General features: G+C 41.7%; 1 protein-coding gene across 5 annotated transcripts in view; it reads left to right on the top strand.

The window, feature by feature from the left end:
- piezo1 (piezo type mechanosensitive ion channel component 1 (Er blood group)) overlaps nucleotides 1–21,171 on the top strand; it is a 311,742-nt gene that overhangs the window by 85,783 nt on the left and 204,788 nt on the right. For all 5 annotated transcript variants that reach the window (XM_072279777.1, XM_072279778.1, XM_072279776.1 and 2 more), the window contains exon 2: nucleotides 10,362–10,457. In XM_072279777.1, the coding sequence (XP_072135878.1) occupies nucleotides 10,362–10,457 (96 nt within the window). The remainder of the gene's footprint in view (nucleotides 1–10,361; nucleotides 10,458–21,171) is intronic.

Below are 21,171 nucleotides of genomic sequence, written 5' to 3'. Positions count from 1 at the left end.
CTTTATTCTCCTCAGTGTGTGGGGGGCAAAGACTTACAAGCTAATAAGGAATTTAGCCACACCGCGGAAACCGGGGGATATTCCATATGACGAATTGGTCAAGCTCGTGGGGTACCACTACAATCCGAAACCTTCTGTGATAGTCCAACGGTGTAAGTTTCACAGCCATTTCAGGAAGCCAGGTCAGTCTGTGGCCAATTTCGTGGCCGAGCTTCGGCAGCTGTTGGAGCACTGTGATTTCGGAGCGGTGTTGGATGACATGCTCCGTAACCGATTGGTATGCGGCATTAATAATAACGACATACAATGCCACCTGTTAGGGGAAACCCCACCACTGACTTTTAAGAAAGCCTTAGAGATTGCCCAAGGCATGGAGATGGCTGCTAATAATGTCAAGGTCGGTGCCCTATGCCATGAAAGGCAAAGTCGAGGAGGAGCTGGAACGTCTACAGCAGCTGGGCATTATTGAGCCCGTCCAGTTTTCAAGGTGGATGACTCCCATTGTTCCAGTTTTGAAGGCAGACAAAACAGTGAGGATATGTGGGGATTATAAGCTTACAGTGAATCAGGTCTCTAGGCTGGGAGGAGTACCCATTGCCACAGGTGGATGACCTGTTTGCGACCCTGTCAGGGGGTAAGCTGTTCACAAAGCTGGACATGAGTCACGCCTACCAACAGATGCTGCTCGACGAGGATTCAAAGTAGTACGTCACAATTAATACACACAAGGGATTATTCAAGTACAATCGCCTGGTGTTTGGAGTGGCGTCCAGCCCTGCCATTTTCCAAAGGACAATGGACACTTTGCTGCAGGGGATTCCGCACGTAGCACTGTACCTTGATGATATTTTGATCACGGGGGCTACAGAGGTGGAGCATCTGGCTAACTTAGAACGGGTGCTGAAGAGGCTCTCAGACGCAGGGCTGCGGTTGAAACGCGGAAAATGCGTGTCCTGGTATCGAGTGTGACTTACCTGGGCCAGAAGATCACAGCTGAGGGGCTTTTTCCTGTGGAGGACAAAGTGAGAGCTATTAAGGAGGCCCCAAGCCCTCACAGAACTCAGATCATTTTTAGGCATGGTGAATTATTATGGCAAGTTTCTTCCTGACCTCTCAAAGGTTTTGACCCCACTGTATAAGTTGCTTCACAATGACACTAAGTGGCAATGGGGTGAAGAGCAGGAGAAAGCTTTCAAGGAAATGAAAGAACTCCTCCACTCAGCGAAGCTGCTTGTTCACTATGATCCAGACAAGGAGTTCACTCTTGCATGTGATGCCTTGCCCTATGGAGTCGGGGCAGTTCTCTCACATGTACTGGAGGACCGTTCAGAGAAGCCTATTGGTTTTGCTTCACGTACCCTGACAGCTGCAGAGAGGGGATATTCACAGCTAGACAAAGGAGGTCTGGCCATTGTTTTTGCGGTCAAACGCTTTCAGCAGTACCTTTATGGACACGTATTTACAATTTATATGGCCCATTAGCCACTGATGAGCCTGTTCAGTGAGACTAGATGCATCCCACCGCTAGCCTCAGCCAGGATACAGTGTTGGGCTCTTACATTGTCAGCCTACCAGTACACTATAGTGTACAGAGCGGGTGGGGATAATGCAAATGCTGATGCACTGAGTCGACTACCTCTACTTGAGACACCTGTTCCTACATATGTGCCTCCAGAGACTGTGTTTTCATTGGAGAGGCTGTCAGAGACTCCTGTAAAGGTGACCCAGATCAAGCAGTGGACAGAGAGGGACCCAGTCCTGTCCCAAGTCAAGACTTTTCTTTTACAAGGTTGACCCAGAGTCGTGGAAGGAGCGGAACTGAGGCCTTATGCGAAACGCAAGACAGAACTCAGTCTGCAGGATGGCTGCATTTTCTGGGGGGTGAGGGTCATTGTGCCTCCCCCTGGCCGTTCACAGATTGTGGAGGAAATTCATGAGAATTCAGGAGTGTCTCGAATGAAAAGCCTTGCGAGATCCTACATTTGGTGGCCAAGAATGGATCAGGATCTAGAGAACAAGGTAAAATCATGCACGCAATGTCAGACTAATCAGAATATGCCACCACCAGCTCCTTTGCACCCATGGGAGTGGACAGACCACCCCTGGTCTAGGCTACATTTGGACTTTGCTGGCCCTTTTATGGGGCAGATGTTTCTTGTAATGGTAGATGTGAATTCCAAATGGATCGAAGCTCACATCATGAGCAACATCACAGCCCCTTCAACCATAGACAAACTCAGGCAAGTGTTTGCAGACCATGGGTTGCCTGATACTCTGGTCACTGATAACGGCCTGACGTTCACCAGTGAGCTGTTCAGTGAGTTCATGCAGCAGAATGGCATTCGTCACATTCGGACGGCCCCTTTCCACCCAGCCTCCAATGGTTGGGCTGAGCGGGCTGTTCAGACAGTGAAGGAAGGCCTGAAGCAGATGACAGGGGACTCTCTTAGCATGCGGCTTTCTCGTTTCCTGTTTAAATACCGCCTCATGCCACAGACTACGACTGCCCGCACTCCAGCAGAGATACTGATGGGGTGTAGGCCCAAGTCAAGATTGGACCTGCTGCGCCCGGACATGAAGGCGAAAGTGGAGAGAAAGCAGGAAAAGCAGAAGGAGGGACATGATCAACATGCGCGAGAGAGACAGTTAAAACCGAATGACAATGTCTATGTGAGAAACAATCAGCAATGGCTGCCTGGGGTTATTCTTAAGCAGAGTGGTCCAGTCTCCTATGTTGTTAAGCTGACTGATGGGCGTGTTTTCCGCAGACATCAGGACCATGTGCGCCTGCGTCATGATACCGGCTCAGAGGCGGACAGTTCCATGGAGTTTCCATTTCTGAGTCAGACTATGGGGGAAGCATGTCCACCAGTGACTTTGCCAGAGGGCGAGATGCTGGCAGAGGAGTTGGGGTCCCCTGAGGAGGATGGACATTCTCATGCAGACACACAGACCCCTCTCATGCCCCCAAAACCAGATCCACCCAAAACACCTTCACCAGCGGTGCCTGCTGGGTCACCGGGGGTAGTGCGCAGATCACAGCACACGCGTAAACCTCCTGACAGACTGAATCTTTGACGAGACAGTTCTTTTTTTGCTGTTGTAGATTGAATGTTGAATCTGTCACATTTTCCAGATGTTTTGTATTGATAAACTGTTGCTGAGATACTAGTACAAGTTGAAGTGGTGCCTCCGACCCTTCGGTTAAATTTGAAGAAACTTGGAGACCATTCATTGAACATTTCCATACAATGTAGTTTGACCTTTCCGAATCCTTTTTTTAAAACTTAAAATACACGGATAGAGGGGTGGAGTTAATGACATTAATGATTCTATCCAATGTAATATGTTAGCCTGTCTTTTTTGTCTATAGTTTTGTGTTTAGTTTTATTTAGTTTAGGTTAATATCACTTAGTTTAATTAATATGTCTTTTTTTTGTTTTCTAATTTGTTTTTTTTAGATTTTTTTCTCATTTATCCCTCTACCACCTTTAATTATATTTAGAGTTTGGGAAATTTAATACATCTGCATTATTACCAATGTTATATTTGCAATATCAATTATTAATAATGTAATTCCGATCTCTGTTCACTAATATTGTTGCTGTGTTTATAATTTTGAAAATTAATAAAAAGATTGGAAAAGAAAGAGATAATAGTGTAAGTTTTCAGGGGTACGCAAGTTAATAACACTACGGTTTTTATTTCCTAGTTTTTTACATTTGGGGTTGTTGGATTTTAAAGGATGCGAAGTGTTGTAGTGTGAGCATTGTTAAAAGTAAGTTAATACTAATTAGGAATGGAGGGGGGTTCTAATTCCGTTCTCTTCTACTTCCAGTGGGCTTTGTAAATAGAGTGCCTGTCATGCCGTATGGTTTGTGAAAGCCTCTGTATATACATAACGGTTTTGGAGTTCGAGATATAGTTGTTTCTTTAGCATGAAGTTGTCAAGTGTGCCTTTTTGAAAGTAGAAGTTACTTCAGTGAGTATACTTATTTATTCAGTGTTCGGTAAGTTATGGGTGAAAGTATTTGGTGAGTACTTTTCTAACTCTCCTGGCTTCAGTCTTGTTGCCATCTGTTCTGAAATTGTTAGGTTGTGTGGGGCATTGAAATTAACATACACAATAAAGTAAACAACACAGGCATGAAGTTGTTGTGGTGTTGGAGGTTGCGTTCAAGAAAACAATGAGATGCCGTGCTCCCGCCACCATCTGTTCCGGCACGTCATGACAGCATTTTTAAAAAGAGCTGGTTATCCCGTACACACTACACTGGCCATTAGACGTTTTCAGATTTATTCACTCTTGGAGAGTGTTTTTGAAAAGCTCTGTTTTTGGGGGAAGAAAATGCCGTTTCAGTGTGAACGGAGGGTCAAAATGAAGAGAAAAAGCTTCGGTTACGGATTAATCCGGTCTAATGTGGAGTTGGAGAAGAAAGGTGTGTGGCAGTTATTACTGGTTCCTTAAATTTAGAAAGGAGAATACTCTTGAATGGAATACATAATCAAGCCTATTCTGTACCTGCTGCATTCTCCACAGCAAGTGAGATTAAATTTGAGGCGCCTATCTTTAGACTGCACGTATTTATATGTTTTTTGGGTGTGCAATGTACTTGGTGCTTCACAAAACACGAGTGAAGTAAAAGGAGAAATGATGTTTACAGTGCCATAATGTGCACATTATTTCTCAGCAAATGAAAGCTATATCTTAGCTATACCATTTCAAAGTACACTTATTTGCAAAGTACGTGTGCAGTACACAACCCTGAGATTCATCTTCTCCACAGACAGCCACAAAACAAAGAAAACCATGGAACCGGTTGAAGGAAGAACATCAACCACCCCCCCCCATGCGCAAAATAACACATTGTGCAAATGGCACCAAGAACATTAACCCCCCGTGCAAAAAAAAACGTGTAAGTGGCAACAAGAATCATTTGTCCAGTCCACAAGCTGTAGACCCGGGACTTCCGCATCATCCTCAGACAGCCTTAAGGGAGGAAGAGAGAGACCATTCGGATTCAGGGACCTCCCCCTGGAGCAGCAGGTGAGTCTCCAGCAGCAGCGAGCCAAAGGATGGTAGACAGTGCTGAACACTCACTTGCCTTCTGCACTTGCTTCGATGTTTCAATCTTCCTTGATCCTTTAATCAGCAATAAATGGAGTTGATCATGGGCTCCTTGGCCTCGAGGCTGCTCTCCTCCCCGAACCCTCTCCGAGACACCAAAGTGCCAGATCGCTCAATTGGCTGGAAAACACACCATTGAACTATAGATCACAGGCTCCAATAGTACCAGATCCACAGTTAAAACAAAAAGAAAATGTGTAAAAAATGAAAGAAACAGTTTTATAGCCCATGTGGAGAATCTTGCCCGTGGTAACATTGTTTGCAGGTGCCATCTTCTTCCCGATTCAGAAAGAGAGTTTCCAATATCCAATAGTAGTTTTCTCTATATTTTTCCTAGAGAAATTAGGAGCTACTGAGGTTTTTGAGTTTTCAAATTCAATAAAAATGAGCTTCAGTCTAAACCATTGCAACGTATAAAGTGCTATTGTATCTTTAGTTGACATTTGTGAGAATTTTCGGTGTGGATCTAACACTTTCCAAAAAGTGATTGAAGTCATGAGGTCATTGCAATTTCATAACTGGCCCATTAGTTTGATGTGTTCAGTATAGATAAGTACTTAGATGCAATATGTTGTCTTGAATTTTTGCTTTACTGAAAATGGACATAACATTACTATCCATTGATGTAATTTTAGTTGTGCAGTGGGAGAGAAAAGGTTTATGCAACAAACAAGGGAATGTCTTATGACTCACTCACATTTTCCATGAGAAGGGAAAAATCTCCCTGCTCCCTGGTAACTACGCTTCCTGATTCATTTTATCATCTACGGGGGCAGCTGTAGAATTTTCCGTTTTCCTGCTCTGGATGAAAGACCCTTTAATTCTTAGGGTTATAATTGTCTTTGCCAATTTTCTTACTAAAATATATTCATGCCCTTGAATTATGAAGAAATGTTGAAAACTACAAATACCTGTAAGCCACTAAAACTCTGGATGAAATGCATTTTTAAAAAAGAGGAACCAAAATCATGCTGGATTTCAGTGTGGTCCCTCGGAAAGTAACCGTGTATTCTGATTGGTGCTGTGTACAGCTTTAGTCACCCTGTTATAGGAAGGATGCAGTTAAACTGGAAAAAGTACAGAAAAGATTTACAAAGGTGCTTCAAAGATTAGTGGGCCTGAGTTGCAGGGAGAGATTGACCAGACTAGGGGTCCATGAGCCATTCCCTCTCAAGGGATCAGAGGTGGAGAAGGTCAGAAACTTTAAATTCCTCTGCATTATCATTTTGGAGGATCTGTCCTGCGTCCAGCCACAAGTGCCATTACAAAGAAAGCATAGCAGCACCTCTACTTTCTGTCAAGTTTGCAAAGATTCAGCGTGTCATTGAAAACTTTGACAAACTTCTGTAGATGGGTAGTGGTCAGAAATGATGAAGGGTCTTGGCCTGAAATGTCAACTGTTTATTAATTTCCATAGATGCTGCCTGACCTGCTGAGTTCCTCCATCATTTTGTGTGTGCTCTGGATTACCAGCCTTTGACCCTTCCCTCCTACATAGTCCTCCATTTTTCTTCCATACCTATGCCTATCTAAGACTCTCTTAAATGTCCCTAAAACAGTACATCTTCCTCTACCACCACCCCAGGCAGTGTCTTCCACGTACAGTACTTACCACTCCCTTTGCGAAAAGCTTACCTCCGAAATGCCCATCCCAGTCTTGCCACACTCTTTAAGTGCACTAGAATTCCCCGGCCAGTATCTCATCCGTTAGTGTAAACTTGAATGAAAGAGCAGTCCAAATTAAAGGTGACAGGCTGCTAGTTATGTGTCTCACAGCACTGTTTCATTAGTACATTGATTTGTTACCTCTAGCTTTGGATGTGCTGTGTTAATAACAGTGCAACAACTTTCTTTGTTAGGTTGGTGAGTTTCATTGCGTATCATGGCACCGATATGGTTTAATATGTCTGATGCACTTTTTCATCCCGCAGAGCTTGTCTGCTCATAAATTGAATGTATTGAGAGAAAATCGAAGTGTACTTTGTTCTGTAAAGTCATCAAGTTCCATCACTTCCTCGCCCTCTTGACCCATTCATTACTCTATTGTTATGAAAATCTCGCATTCCCAAACCGTGTTTTAGTTTGAAAAGGTGTGGACTATACTCACAACTCCAGATATTGCAATGCTGCAGATTTAAAGGATAGCAAATGGATGTGGAGACTTTCCAATAAAGTGAAGTGAGTAGTTAAAGAAAGAAAGCTGCAACCTCAAGGGGCAAGCCACATGCATATTAAATAGAAATAAGCTGGCAACAGGGATAACAACACTTGGCTCTTTCCCAGTTCCTTGAGGAATTGCAACCACTTTCTTGTCATAATCAGTAAAAGGAGCTGGTACTTTATTCAGTCTAATGCATAGGTTTTGAATGACCTGAAAAATGATGTAATTTTCCATGCTTTTGTTGCATTATAAACCACTCCATTACCATCTTTGAACCCTACTCACCCAAACACTGACCTGACCTAACTTACTATCGTGGAGTTATAGAGAGATCAAGCAACCTTTTTTTTAACAACAATCCTGTCCTAACCAATTTTCAGATTCCCCTCACTTCCTTCATAGACTCCACCAGTCATCTACACCCCAGGGACAATTTAAAGAGGCCAGTTAAACTATCACCTTTGTGCTTTGATGCTTTGTGGGGAAACTGGAGCACCCAGAGGAAACCCTCACAGTCACGGGGAAAGTGTATGAACTCCACAGGTCAGCAGTGACCCTGGGTCATGGAGCTCTGAGACACCACTGCCTTATGAGCACAGCAGGAAGACATTTGCTAATTGAGCCTTTGGCTGTTCTCTCAGTCCATTCTGTCCTGTTCTCCATATCCATGTGATTTATTTTCCCTCGAGGACTGCTTAATTCCCTTTTATGTGTTCTGAATGATTCTGTTTCCAGCACCTTTACAGATGGTGGGTTCCACATCATTACTCTTCCCTGCATGAAATGTTGTTTATTTTATATTCACCATGTGCCTTTTCTTCACATTAAATCGGCTTCTCCCAGTCCATGAACCAGCTGGAAGTGGATGCTCTTTCTTTCTCTTTGCCCAATCTAAACCTGCATTATCATATTTATCTATGTTTTTTCCCCTAAACCTCTCCTCCGCTCCACCCTCAAATATCTCAACTTCATGTGGTGCCTTAACGCTGTATTTTAAAATGGACAATGCCGGGTCCCATGTGATACCCAATCTGATCAAGCTTCCACTTTCCCCATTTTATCACTGCATCTCACAGTGTTTATCCACATCAGTGCTCGATGAGCAAAAATTCCCTCCATCTGAACGTCAGCATATATTTTATTTCAGAAATACTCAAAATGGCAGTGACTTTCTCAACTGACAGCCAAGTCTGCTCTGTTACTGAAGTTCAGAATATTCTAAATACAAAATAAATTAAGTAAATCTCGGGTGCTTCTTCATTCATGTTAGATGAAATGACTGGAGAGGAGAAACATCATTCATGGGTATATTCTGTTCATTAAAGGAGAGACTATCTGAATTGAATTAACTTTATTACTTGCATCCTTCATGTACATGAGGAGTAAAAATCTTTACGTCACATCTCCGTCTAAATGTGTAATGTGCAATTTATAGTAATTTGTAACAAATAGTATGGACAACAGGACAGTCAATATAACATAGAAATACAATTGTATCAGCATGAATTAATCATTTTGATGGCCTGGTGGAAGGAGTCGTCCTGGAGCCTGTTGGTCCTGGCTTTTATGCTGCGGTACCGTTTCCTGGATGGTAGCAGCTGGAACAGTTTGTGGTTCTGAATCTTGTGATTTAGAAGAAAATAAATCAGTCTCAGCTATCTTCTGGATACAAGGGGGTGTGTTAAACAATCTCAAAGCAAGCCAGGAGGAATTTTATATGATTTCTTTGAGTTCATAACTTAGATTTGCTTTGGAATATATTCTAATATAACTGCATTTTACTCCTGCCTCATCCTTTGAGCTGTCTATTCAATGCAGTAATGTAAAGGTAAACTTCCTTTTGTTATTCTGCATTCTTCTGACTGTTCTGCTGCATAAAATTCTGGCAGTTATTTAATGTCATAAAATTGATATTTATTTCTTTATGCTCTGTAATGGTTTTGTACTAAAAGGGAACTGTTTTCAAGTTGGATCCACACAGATAATGGCTGCATGGTGTTTTATGGAGGTAAAATTAATAGATAATATCATGAATATGAAACTCTTGAAGACAAATCGAGAAAAAAAATGACTAAAAGAAAAACCTAAAAAGCTCAGAACATTCCGAGGAAACCGAATTTTTATTTATTTATCCAGATAAAGCGTGGAATAGGCCCTTCTAGCTCTTCGTGCTGCGCTGCCCAGCAACCCCAGGTTACGGGACAATTTACAAAGACCAATTAATCTACCAACGGGTACATCTTTGGACTGTGGGAGGAAACCAGAACATCCAGAGGAAATCCCCACAGTCACAGGAAGAATGTACAAACTCCTTACAGACATCAGTGGGAATAGAACCGGGGTTGCTGGTACTGTAAAGCATTGTGCTAACCCCTAGGCTACCATGCCCCTATATATGTAGAGATGAGTCCCACTAGTGACTGAGACTTGTGTAGAAGTTTGGTATTAGTATTACATAAATAGGCAGATTTCTCTTCCCATTTATCTGGAAAATATTTTAGCTGAGGAGTGAATGAGCTAGGTAATTTATTTTAGCGCATGTCTGGTAACTCTGCAAAAAGTGAAAGAGGGAGCAGCACTAGAAGGCTACTCAAATCTTTGAATTTTGAATCTACTAAACAGCTTCCTCCCACAGGTAGTCAGACTGCTAAATAGCTGCTCCACCTGACTCTGCTTTGGACACTCCTAACTTGCACTGGACACTTATAACTGATTTTAACTGACATGTGGCTGTTGTGTTTTACTATTTATTGTTATGTTTATTATTTAGTGCTGCGTTTGTTATGTTATGATTGCACTGCCCCTGAGAAACGCTGTCTCATTCTGCCCTGCAGAGCTGATGTATGGTTAGAATGACAATAAAGTTATTTTGAATCTTTTGAATCTTGAATCTTGAATCTTGAAAATACTCATCTGACATTGCCTCATCTGCCTTAAGTATTTTCTCAACCTGTTAAATGACTGTTAAATTTTGGGGACAAAATCAAGAATTGTATTCTATTTGCAAAATGCATTTTTTAAGTTATGTGTAAAAATTTGAATCTCAAACGATTCTTCATTTTCCATTTTCAGCTTGCCTATTCCGTTACAATGCCTTGTCTCTGATTTACCTGTTATATTTGTTGCTGCTTCCACTGTTCTTTGGTCCCAATGAACACACTGTGAGAGGTAAGTGCTGATTGTTATTTTAACATATTACTGTTGTTATGAAAAATTACAGGAACTCTGGGATCAGCTATCATGTGGTTTATTGAATCAAATTTTAAATACTCATACCATGAAATTCAGAATGTCCTTGAGAAGAATAAAATTGAATTTTCATTGACTAGAAGTAAATTATAATCCAAATGCTTATCCATCATTTGGTAACAGATGAATTCCAGAAGCTGTAAAACTATAGTTTAAATTACCCAGCGACTGAAATTAATCTGATGCAAGTTTGGGTTGATAAGGGAATGATATTTTGATCTTGGCATCAAAGGCTCAAAATATTTTGAAGTTTTTCATAATAGTATAAACATACCTTAAGATATCAAATGGTAAGTTCATGCAGTTATTAAAATCTCAAGTTAAAAGCTGTCCATTCAATTGTCTTTTAATTTATTTTAAATTTATTTAATGGAATAAATTTTTAAGGATGTATATTTTTGAAATATAGTTTTATATGATCTAGCCATAAATTAGCTTATAATTGCTAAAGCAAGCATTTTCTTGGAAATGCACCTTCACAAACGTAGCACAAATAGTTTGTAAGAGCATGACTATGCTTGTGTTAATGCAGGTAGTGTAGTTCCTCTTTCAGGGATCTATATTGGTGCTTCAATATTGGTATTATGTTTTTAAATCCTATGCTTGACTTTTCAGGTCATTAAGAAAACATGTCTATTTCAATTGTGATTAATACAGTATATCCACTTGAAATCATAAATGATTTATTTAACAATGAATCTCATTACATAACTATTATTGCTTAGTGGCACAATGAGTAATCATTTTATGGATCAAAGCCCACTTGAAGGAGACTGCTGTTTCATCTAGTTCGCACAATGAACATTCTGACAACATGCCAACTAGCTCCTGAGGGCTATGTTGCTTTACAGATTTAAACATTATTAATCTTGTGGTAATGCTGAACTGCCAAGTACAGTTCTCCTCTAGAAATGAATACTGTCATGTCCCAATGCAAGTTTTGATTCTTCTGTGTCAGAGGGTTGTTTGGAAGTGTGTCTCTCTTTTCATTGTTTGGGAAGTGTACATCAGGTTCATGGTCTTTATGTGCATCAACGTGAACTTTCACCTTTGTGAACTCATCTGTCTTTAGCAATACGCACAAAATGTGGAGGAACGCAACATGTCAGGCAATATCTATGAGAGAAATAAAACAGTCTATGTTTCGGTCCAAGACGCTTCAAAAGGACTGGAAAAGAAGTGGGAGGAAGCCAGAAGAGGTGAAACAAGGTGGGTGGGGGGAGGGGGAGGAAGGATGAAAAAAAAAAGTTGGGAGGTTACTTCATCTCTCTCTTTCCCCCACCCACCCACCAACTCTCCCCTCACCTGGTTTCACCTGTCACCGCTAGCTTGTACTCCTTTCCTTTCCAACCACTTTGCCCTGGCTTCTTCCTCCTTCCTGTCTAGTCCTGACGAAGGGTCTCTGCCAGAAATGATGACTGTTTATTCTACTCCGTAGATGCTGCCTGATCTGCTGAGTTCCTCCTGCATTTTATGTGTGTGTCTCTAGATATCCAATATTTGTGGAATCTCTTGATCATCTGTCTTTAGGATCTTTTCCTTTGTACTTCATTTTGATAAATTATACCTTTCTGTACTAAGTGGTTCCATTTGTCTAAATTTAATTTGGGCTTTCTTAAAATGGATACTGAGGATGATGCACCTTCCTTTTGCTAATTTTGCTGTAGTGGGGTCCTACTCCCTGCCTTACCATCAATACTTCCACTTCAATTGCAAATTAAATTCACCTTGGAAAGGTGAGTTCACTTATTTCAACCTCTGTGATATGAACAGTCTAGCACTGAAAATTACTATTACAAATGGGGAGCAGCATTTCTTTGGGTTTAGGAGCAATGTTCCCTCTAAGGTTTGCGGGCACACGCACATCTTTTGCTACTCGTGTACAAAGGAATTTAAACTGTGCACAAAAGTTTGTCACCCTCTACCTTGTTGGCTTGTTAAGTATATTTCACCATTGTACACAATCACATTTCTTTTCCAGTTTCTGATGGAGATGGTGTTGACAATGTGGAGTTTGCAACTGGCTTATTTATACTGTTTTTATTGAAGAAATTATTGATTCTCTATGCTGAATTCCAGAGAAACAAAGGGCATGAAGCACAAAAGAACTGCTAGTTCATTTGAACCGGAATGGCTTAATGAAATAGTAGAAACCGAAAGCTCATGAGGTCAGGAACGTGCAGCCACGAGAAATATTTATGTACAGTATAGAAACTGGTGTTACCGGCATGTATTGTTGCAATGCAAAAGTTGCTGGAGAATTTACAAGTGGGAAGAAGTGGAGTGATACTTGGAAGATTGGCTTTGTAAAGTGTCATTCAACATATGAGCAGTGGGCAAAAGCTCTGGAGAGAAGATCCTTCATTACTTCCTACAGGCCTGCTACATATGTTTTGTGAGAGTGCAGATGAATGAGAACAAAAAAGATCAAGAGTTTTTTTTGACAGTGTTTTTCTAGCTGTTAAAATGAATACCTCTATATATAAAATTCAATGCGTACATGTTGTTGTCACTGGGCAAAAAATTGCACAGCATAAGATTTTTGAGCACACTGGTCATTACAAATTAGAAGGAACATTGTTTAGGAGTTTTAACATACAAAATAAACCCAGAGCAGTGCACACAGAATTCTGGAAGAAATCAGCAAGACTGGCAGCACCTATGGAAACAAATATATTGTTGATGTTTCAGGCCGAGTCCTTTCTTCAGGGCTGGAAAGGAAAGGGGGAAGATGCCAGTAAAAAAAGTGGGGGAGGAGAATTGGGAAAGCTAGAAGGTGATAGATGAAGCCATACAGTGGGTGGGAAAGATAAAGGGCTGGAGAGGAAGGAATCTGATAGGAGAAGCGAGTGGACCATAGGAGAAAGGGAAGGAGGAGGGGATCCAGGAGGTAATGATAGGCAGGTGAGAAGATGTAAGAGGCCAGAGTGGGGAATAGAAGAAGAGTGGAGGGGAAGGTAAATTTTTTTTTAACAGAAGGAGTAATTGATATTCCTGCCATCAGCTTGGACCCAGACGGAATGGGAATCAGAATTAAAATGCTTGGCCACTGGAAAGTCCGTTTTTGGTGGATGTAATGGAGGTACTAGACGAAGCGATCCCCCAGTTTATAATGGGTCTCACTAAAGTAGAGGAGGCTGTGTCGGGGGTCTGCTTCATTGAGCACCTCTGCTCAATATATATATATATGTATAGGTATATGTATGTATATATGTATGTGTTAAATTAAATAACTAGTGCAAAAAGAGGGAAAAGAGTAGTGAGCTAGTGTTCACGGGTTCAATATCCATTCAGACGGGAAGAAGCTGTTCCTGAATTGTTGAGTATGTGCCTTCAAGCTTTGGTACCTCCTTCCTGATGGTAGGGTGGTAGTGAAATAAACTTTCTGCAGTTTATTTTGATCCTGTGCAGTGCCCCCCTCCTACCAGACAGTGATGCAGCCAGCTAGAATACTCTCCATGGTACATCTGTAGAAATTTGCAAGTGTCTTTGGTGACACACCAAATCTCCTAATGAAATATAGCCACTCTTGTGCCTTCTTTGTATCTGCATCGATTTGTTGGGCCCAGGAAAGATCCTCAGAGATTGTTCACTCCCAGGAACTTTAAGTTGCTCACTCTTTCCACTTCTGATCTCTCTATGAAGATTGGTGTGTGTTCCCTCGTCTTAGCCTTTCTGAAGCCCACAATTAATTCTTTGGGCTTAATGACATTGAGTGCAAGGTTGTTGCTGCTCAACCACTCAACCAGCTGATTTACTTTGCTCCTGTCAGCCTTCTCATCTCCAACTGAAATTCTGCCAACAATAGTTCTGTTGTTAGCAAATTTATAGATGGCATTTGAGCTGTGCCTAGCTACACAGCCAGGGGTGTAGAGAGGGTAGAACAGTGGGCTAAGCACACATCCTTGAGGTGCGCCAGCGTTGATCATCATTGAGGTGGGGATGTTATTTCCAGCACGCACAGATTATGATCTGGTGAGGAAGTTCAGGATCCTGTTGTACAGGGAGGTACAAAAGCCCAGGTTTCGGAGCTTTTTGATTAGACCTGTAGGAATGATTGTGTTAAACGCTGAGCTATAGTCAATAAACAGCAGCCTGACGTAAGTATTAGCATTGTCCAGGTTATCTAAGGCCGCGTGAAGAGCCAATGAGATCACATCTGCTGTAGATCTATTGTAGCAATAGGTAAATCACAGTTTTGTTAGCCCAGGTGTCCTGGGAGGGTCTGCAGAAAAGCCCTAAATCTGGAGTTCCAAACTTGCTTAATGGTATTGGTCCATGGAATAAAAAAGGTTGGGACCTCCTGCCCCAAATGATAGAAGAGCCTGAGTGGGCCAGAAAAACCCTAGTCACAAAACCCCTCTTGAAGGCATCGACAGGGAAAAATACCCCCCAGCTTTGCCATCTGTCAAGCAGTCAATATTTTCAATGTTTAGAATTTTGCCGGCATTTGTAATCAAATAATAACTTTTGAACAATGAATCTAAAAATTGAAATTAATTAAAAACTTTCAACTTTAGTATTTTAGTTAATTAGAAAAATTTTTAAAAAGTGGAACTTTGCCTTTCCTAGCTTGCTTTCCCATAGTCTTGCAATACCCAGGCGGAGAAAGCAACGCAACAGACTTTTAACATCGTAAATCAGTGAGTTGTTTGTTATGTCTCCCCTCTTGCTGTGAAACGGGGACATCTCTTTTTCCCTTATTGGGGGGAGAGAGAGAGAGAGCTGAACAAGTAGCTTTTGGGATATTGCAAGTCTGTGTCTTTATTGATGCTTTGCTGCGTGCTTGAGTGCTCGGTGGAGGGTGCTGATGCTTTTTTGCTGGTGGGGTTGGGAGTGGGGGTCATTGCCTTGCTCCTGCTTGTGCGTGGGAGGGGGAGTTGGGGGGCCTTTGGGGTTCTAATGTTTTAATTGCCATTCATTTTTTGGGGCACTCCTCTGTTTTTGTGGATGTTTGTGGAAAAAAAAGAATTTCAGGATGTATGTTGGATACATTTCTCTGACATTAAGTGCACCTGTTGAAACCTATTGAATGTTCTGTCTCTCTGTTGCATTCCATGGACATCCAGTGAAGAATGGTAGCTGACCTCATTCACACAATGTACAAACACTGAGAAATGCAATTAGTTATTTCATTGGACTGCTTGCAAAGTCCAACAAAATCTTATCCAGCTTCTTAAGAACTTGTTTTCAAGCAACACTGAATTTTGTTGATGTCTTTTTGATGAAACTTTCAACAGCAGGAAGCAGAATAAAATATGTTTTGAAAGATTTCATAGTGTCTCTCTTGGCACGTTCATGTATGCCTTTTCTTTTATTTAACATGTTGGAACTTTTATGATGTTAAGACATTTTGAAGATGACATTTTTATTACAATGTTATAAAGAAATATGCTTTAATGTTTTTGTTCTGTTTATTTTAAATGTAACTTGATCGTTATTGGAAGCTCAGGGTATATAAAATCGATGGTTTATGGTTTTAATTGTCAGTTTGTAAAATAAGCAGTATTAATGATTCATTTTCCAGTGGAAAATTTTGGGAAATAAATGCACTTTCATCAACTCCTATCATGCTGCTCCTCTTGGATTCAAATCCAAAATCTTTCTACTTTTAAAATATCCATGTTGCAAGTAGTGGTAAATTATCTACAGCTGCTGGAAAGGATAGAAGAAAATCACCCACAAACTGCTCTCATTTGTACCAGGACTTAGAAAACTTCAATTCAGCTGAAAATTGAACGATCTATTCAATCACTATGTTTATAGTATCACTACGACGCTCTCTTTTCCGCTTATCAATCATCTCTCTTGACTGTCTTTCTCGCCATCGTAATTAAGGACAGTTCAAGGAGAATGGAACTGATAGCTTTTATTTCTGTCTTACAGACTAGATTTTGTGGGCTAGGAATTCAGTTGAAATTGAGGCAATCTCATTGAAAGATGCACAATTTTACAGTTTGGCAGAATAAATGCTCTCCCCTGGTTGTGGGGTCCAGATGGGATCGCCATCTCAGAATAAGAGGTCAATGATTCAAGATTGTGATGAGCAAAAAATTGTTCCCCAGATGGTAATGAAACTTTGGAATTCTCCATTGCATCAATTTAATTCTTGAGCTTGTTCAGGACAGAGATGGATATGTCTTTGAATATATAGGGCATCAAAGTGTTAATGTAGAAGAGGGGTGAAGAGGTAAATGTCAAACATGATCTTATTGTGTGGTGGAGCAGGTGCAATGGGCTGAATGGTCTCCTGCCCTATAGCTTATGATTATAGAAACAGATTTGGAAAGTGTTGTTGGAGTCGCCCGGCTAAATAACTCTAGTGCATATTTTTAGATGATTGTAGCACAAACAGTAGTGGAGGGAATGTTTAGGGTGATGATGGAAGAACAATTAAATTGGTTGTTTGAACATTAATGGAATTGAGTTTCCTCATTCAGTCAAGTAGAGAGTTCTCTGTCACGCTCCTGACTTTTGCCTTGTAGGCAGCGGACGGCTTTGACGCATCAGGACTTGAGTCACTCACTGTAGCATACCCAGCTTCTGCTCTACTCCTGTTGCCATAATGTTTATGTGACAGGTCCAGATGAGTTTCTGGTCAAAGCCAACATCTCATAATGTTGAGGATGGGAGACTTATCAATGATAATGCCATTATATGTCAATAAAAATGGTTATATATTCCAGCTGGATATAATCAATGCTAGGTGCTTGTGTGCATGACTGATACATATTTCTCCTTGCTTACTTATGTCTAACTTTTTGCCTTCCAAAATTCTCAGTTAATTTTATTTTCCATAATTTCAGCAATTAGTAGACCCAAGAATGTCCATTATTGGTTCCTTCTGCTTTGCTTCCAAGGATACCATCATCAAAGTTCCTTATAAGATTTGTTGAGTAGTTGAGGTCCCACCCTAAATCTTTGTGAAACACCCCGTGTCACATTCTGGGCAGTATCTCCACTTGTAGATATAACGTCTATCTCTCTGTGTTTCTTGCTTCCAATTTCCGGAGAAGGTCAATATCTGTCTTCAATTTCATGAGCTTCAAATTTTGCCAGTGCCCACTTCTGAGAGACTCTTATCAAACAGCTCCTAGAGGTCCATGTAGATAACAACTGGGGATATACACTCAGTGGGCACGGTATTAATTGTTTCGTGTTAAAATGGTATGTTCGTGGTCTTCTGCCGTGATAGCCCATCCACTTCAAGGTTTAACATGCTGTGCAATCAGAGATGCTCTTCTGCACACCACTGTTGTAATGCATTGTTATTTGAGTTACTGTTGCCTTCCTGCCAGCTTGAGTCAGTCAGGCCATTCTCCTCTGACCTCCCTCATTAATAAGGCATTTTCACACAGAACTACAGCTCACTGGATTTTTTTTTCACACTATTCTCTGTAAACTTTAGAGACTGTTGTCTGTGAAAATCCCAGAAGATCAGCATTTGCTGAGACACTCAAATCACACTGTATGGTGCCAACAATCATTCTATGGTCAAAGTCACTTAGATCACATTTCTTCCCCATTCTGCTGTATGGTCTGAACAACAACTGAAACTTTTGACCATGACTGCATGTTTTTAATGCATTGAGTTGCTGCCATGTGATTGGCTGATTTAAGATATTTGCATTAACAAGCAGGTGTACCTAATAAAGTGGCCACTGAGTCCCTACTGTTTACTATTTAGGAGATCTGTACAAAATATTTGAATAGGTTTGTCACGTATGACTTGCCCATTACAGATGTTATATTTTTCAAGGTGTTCAATCACTTTTTCCCTAATTATAGAAGCTAATAGTTTCCAGCATTAGATATCAAACACATTTATTGACTCCCACTTTCTGCTCTCTTGAATAATGGAATGATTTCTGTTAGACTGGAAAATTGCACAATAGTTCCAGAATCTGGATGATTGTAATTGGAGCATCTGGAATGTCCTTCTGTGCTGAAGCAATTCTATTTGGCCCATCTGAGTTAGTGCTGGTTCTCATTAGAGCAGTCCCATCAGTCCCATCCCACCACTCTTTTCCCAGAGCCTGAGAAATTACTTTCCTGCAACTGAACATCTAAGTCCCTTTCAAAAGCCTTTTTGATACTGTTCCATCACCGAACAGATAGTGAGTTCTAGATCATGATTGCACTTCGTGTAAACAAACTTAGGTTTTTCTTCCCATCCCACTCCCACTCAACTTCTCACACAGAATTTTAATGATGTGCCCTGGTCTCAAATCACATTATAACAGAACTAGCTTTTCGTTCTTTATCCTATCCTGACCAGTTATTAATCTTGTACATGATCATCAAATCTTATCTCAATAATTTTTCTTTAACACCATGATGCGGAAAGAGTCTTATCAAGGGGTATGTCGCTCTTCACTGCCATCATAGTTTTCCTCCTTTTATTTTGCTTGCACAAATTATGGTGACCATGAATGATCTCCTCCTTAATAGGATTATAACCTGTGGTGTTATTTTGTAAGTCTCCTTTCCTACTCCATTTTTTAATTTACTGTCTGCTTTGCTATGATTTGTGCTTTGTATTTCTCCCATTTGCTAGAATACCTACTGTTTGTTGCATTTTTATCTTTCTCTCCTCTATTTTTTATCTTCTAGGCTGTTAGTGAGAGCCTGCATGTATTTAATTACAGTGATTGTTGTATGATGCAGGTGGCTACTGCCTGAGCTCAGTCTGGACCATTCCTTCAGCTGAAGCAGATCGTTCACGTGCATAGTATCTTCTCTCGATCCAAGCTGCGGGTTGGGCTTCCTCTGTTCAATTCCTCTTCATTTTTGAGGCTGTCTATCTGCATCTCATGACTTTGGCTGCCTCTGGGCACATATTGATAAAACTCTCATACTATCATAAAACTTCTATATCAGCATAAGAAATTCATTAATATTCACCTTCAAGGGAAAATCTGCAGATGCCGGAAATCCAAGCAACACACACAAAATGCTGGAGGAACTCAGCAGACCGGGCAGCATACAGGCTGAAATGTCGACTGTTTACTCTTCTCCACAGATGCTGCTTGGCCTGCTGAGTCCCTCCAGTATTTTGTGTGTCTTGCTTATTACTCACCTCGCCTGTTTTCTGTTATCCACCACTCTAGTAACTCCAATTTCCTTTAAGTTCTGTTGATTTTACCACACATGTACACAAGCACTGAAACCTGATAGAAAGGAGGAGTTTCACACATCAAAATTGCAGGTGAACGCAGCAGGCCAGGCAGCATCTCTAGGAAGAGGTACAGTCGACGTTTCAGGCCGAGACCCTTCGTCAGACTAACTGAAGGAAGAGTGAGTAAGAGGTTTGAAAGTGGGAGGGGGAGGGGGAGATCCAAAATGATAGGAGAAAACAGGAGGGGGAGGGATGGAGCCAAGAGCTGGACAGGTGATTGGCAAAGGGGATATGAGAGGATCACGGGACAGGAGGCCCAGGGAGAAGGAAAGGGGGGGGGATCCCAGAGGATGGGCAAGGGGTATAGTGAGAGGGCCAGAAGGAGAAAAAGGAGAAGAAAGAGAAAGAATGTGTGTATATAAATAAATAACGGGTGGGGTACGAGGGGGAGGTGGGGCATTAGTGGAAGTTAGAGAAGTCAATGTTCATGCCATCAGGTTGGAGGCTACCCAGACGGAATATAAGATGTTGTTCCACCAACCTGAGTGTGGCTTCATCTTTACAGTAGAGGAGGCCATGGATAGACATATCATAATGGGAATGGGATGTGGTATTAAAATTTGTGGCCACTGGGAGATCCTGTTTTCTCTGGCGGACAGAGCGTAGGTGTTCAGTAAAACGATCTCCCAGTCTGCGTCGGGTCTCGCCGATATATAGAAGGCCATGTTGGGAGCACCGGATGCAGTATATCACCCCAGCCGACTCACAGGTGAAGTGTCGCCTCACCTGGAAGGACTGTCTGTGGCCCTGAATGGTGGTAAGGGAGGAAGTGTAAGGGCATGTGTAGCACTTGTTCCGCTTACACGGATAAGTGCCAGGAGGGAGATCAGTGGGGTGGGATGGGGGGGACAAATGAACAAGGAGGTCGCGTAGGGAGTGATCCCTGCGGAAAGCAGAGAGGGGGAAAGATGTGATTAGTGGTGGGATCCTGTTGGAGGTGGCGGAAGTTAAGGAGAATAATATGTTGGACCCGGAGGCTGGTGGGGTGGTAGGTGAGGACCGGGGAACCCTATTCCTAGTTGGGTGGCGGGAGGATGGAGTGAGAGCAGATGTGCATGAAATGGGGGAGATGCGTTTGAGAGCAAAGTTGATGGTGGAGGAAGGGAAGCCCCTTTCTTTAAAAAAAGAGGACATCTCCCTCATCCTGGAATGAAAAGCCTCATCCAGAGAGCAGATGCGGCGGAGATGGAGGAATCCCTGGGCCTCCTGTCCCATGATCCTCTCATATCCCTTTTGCCAATCACCTGTCCAGCTCTTGGCTCCATCCCTCCCCCTCCTGTCTTCTCCTATCATTTTGGATCTCCCCCTCCCCCTCCCACTTTCAAATCTCTTACTAGCTCTTCTTTCAGTTAGTCCTGACGAAGGGTCTCGGCCTGAAATGTCGACTGTACCTCTTCCTAGAGATGCTGCGTAGCCTGCTGCGTTCACCAGCAACTTTGACGTGTGTTGCTTGAA

This window comes from Mobula birostris, chromosome 15 (genome assembly GCF_030028105.1).
Source record: "Mobula birostris isolate sMobBir1 chromosome 15, sMobBir1.hap1, whole genome shotgun sequence".
Classification (NCBI taxonomy): Eukaryota; Metazoa; Chordata; class Chondrichthyes; order Myliobatiformes; family Myliobatidae; genus Mobula; species Mobula birostris.
The sequence above is the reverse complement of the archived record's forward strand: the minus strand, read 5'-3'. Positions and strand labels throughout refer to the sequence as shown.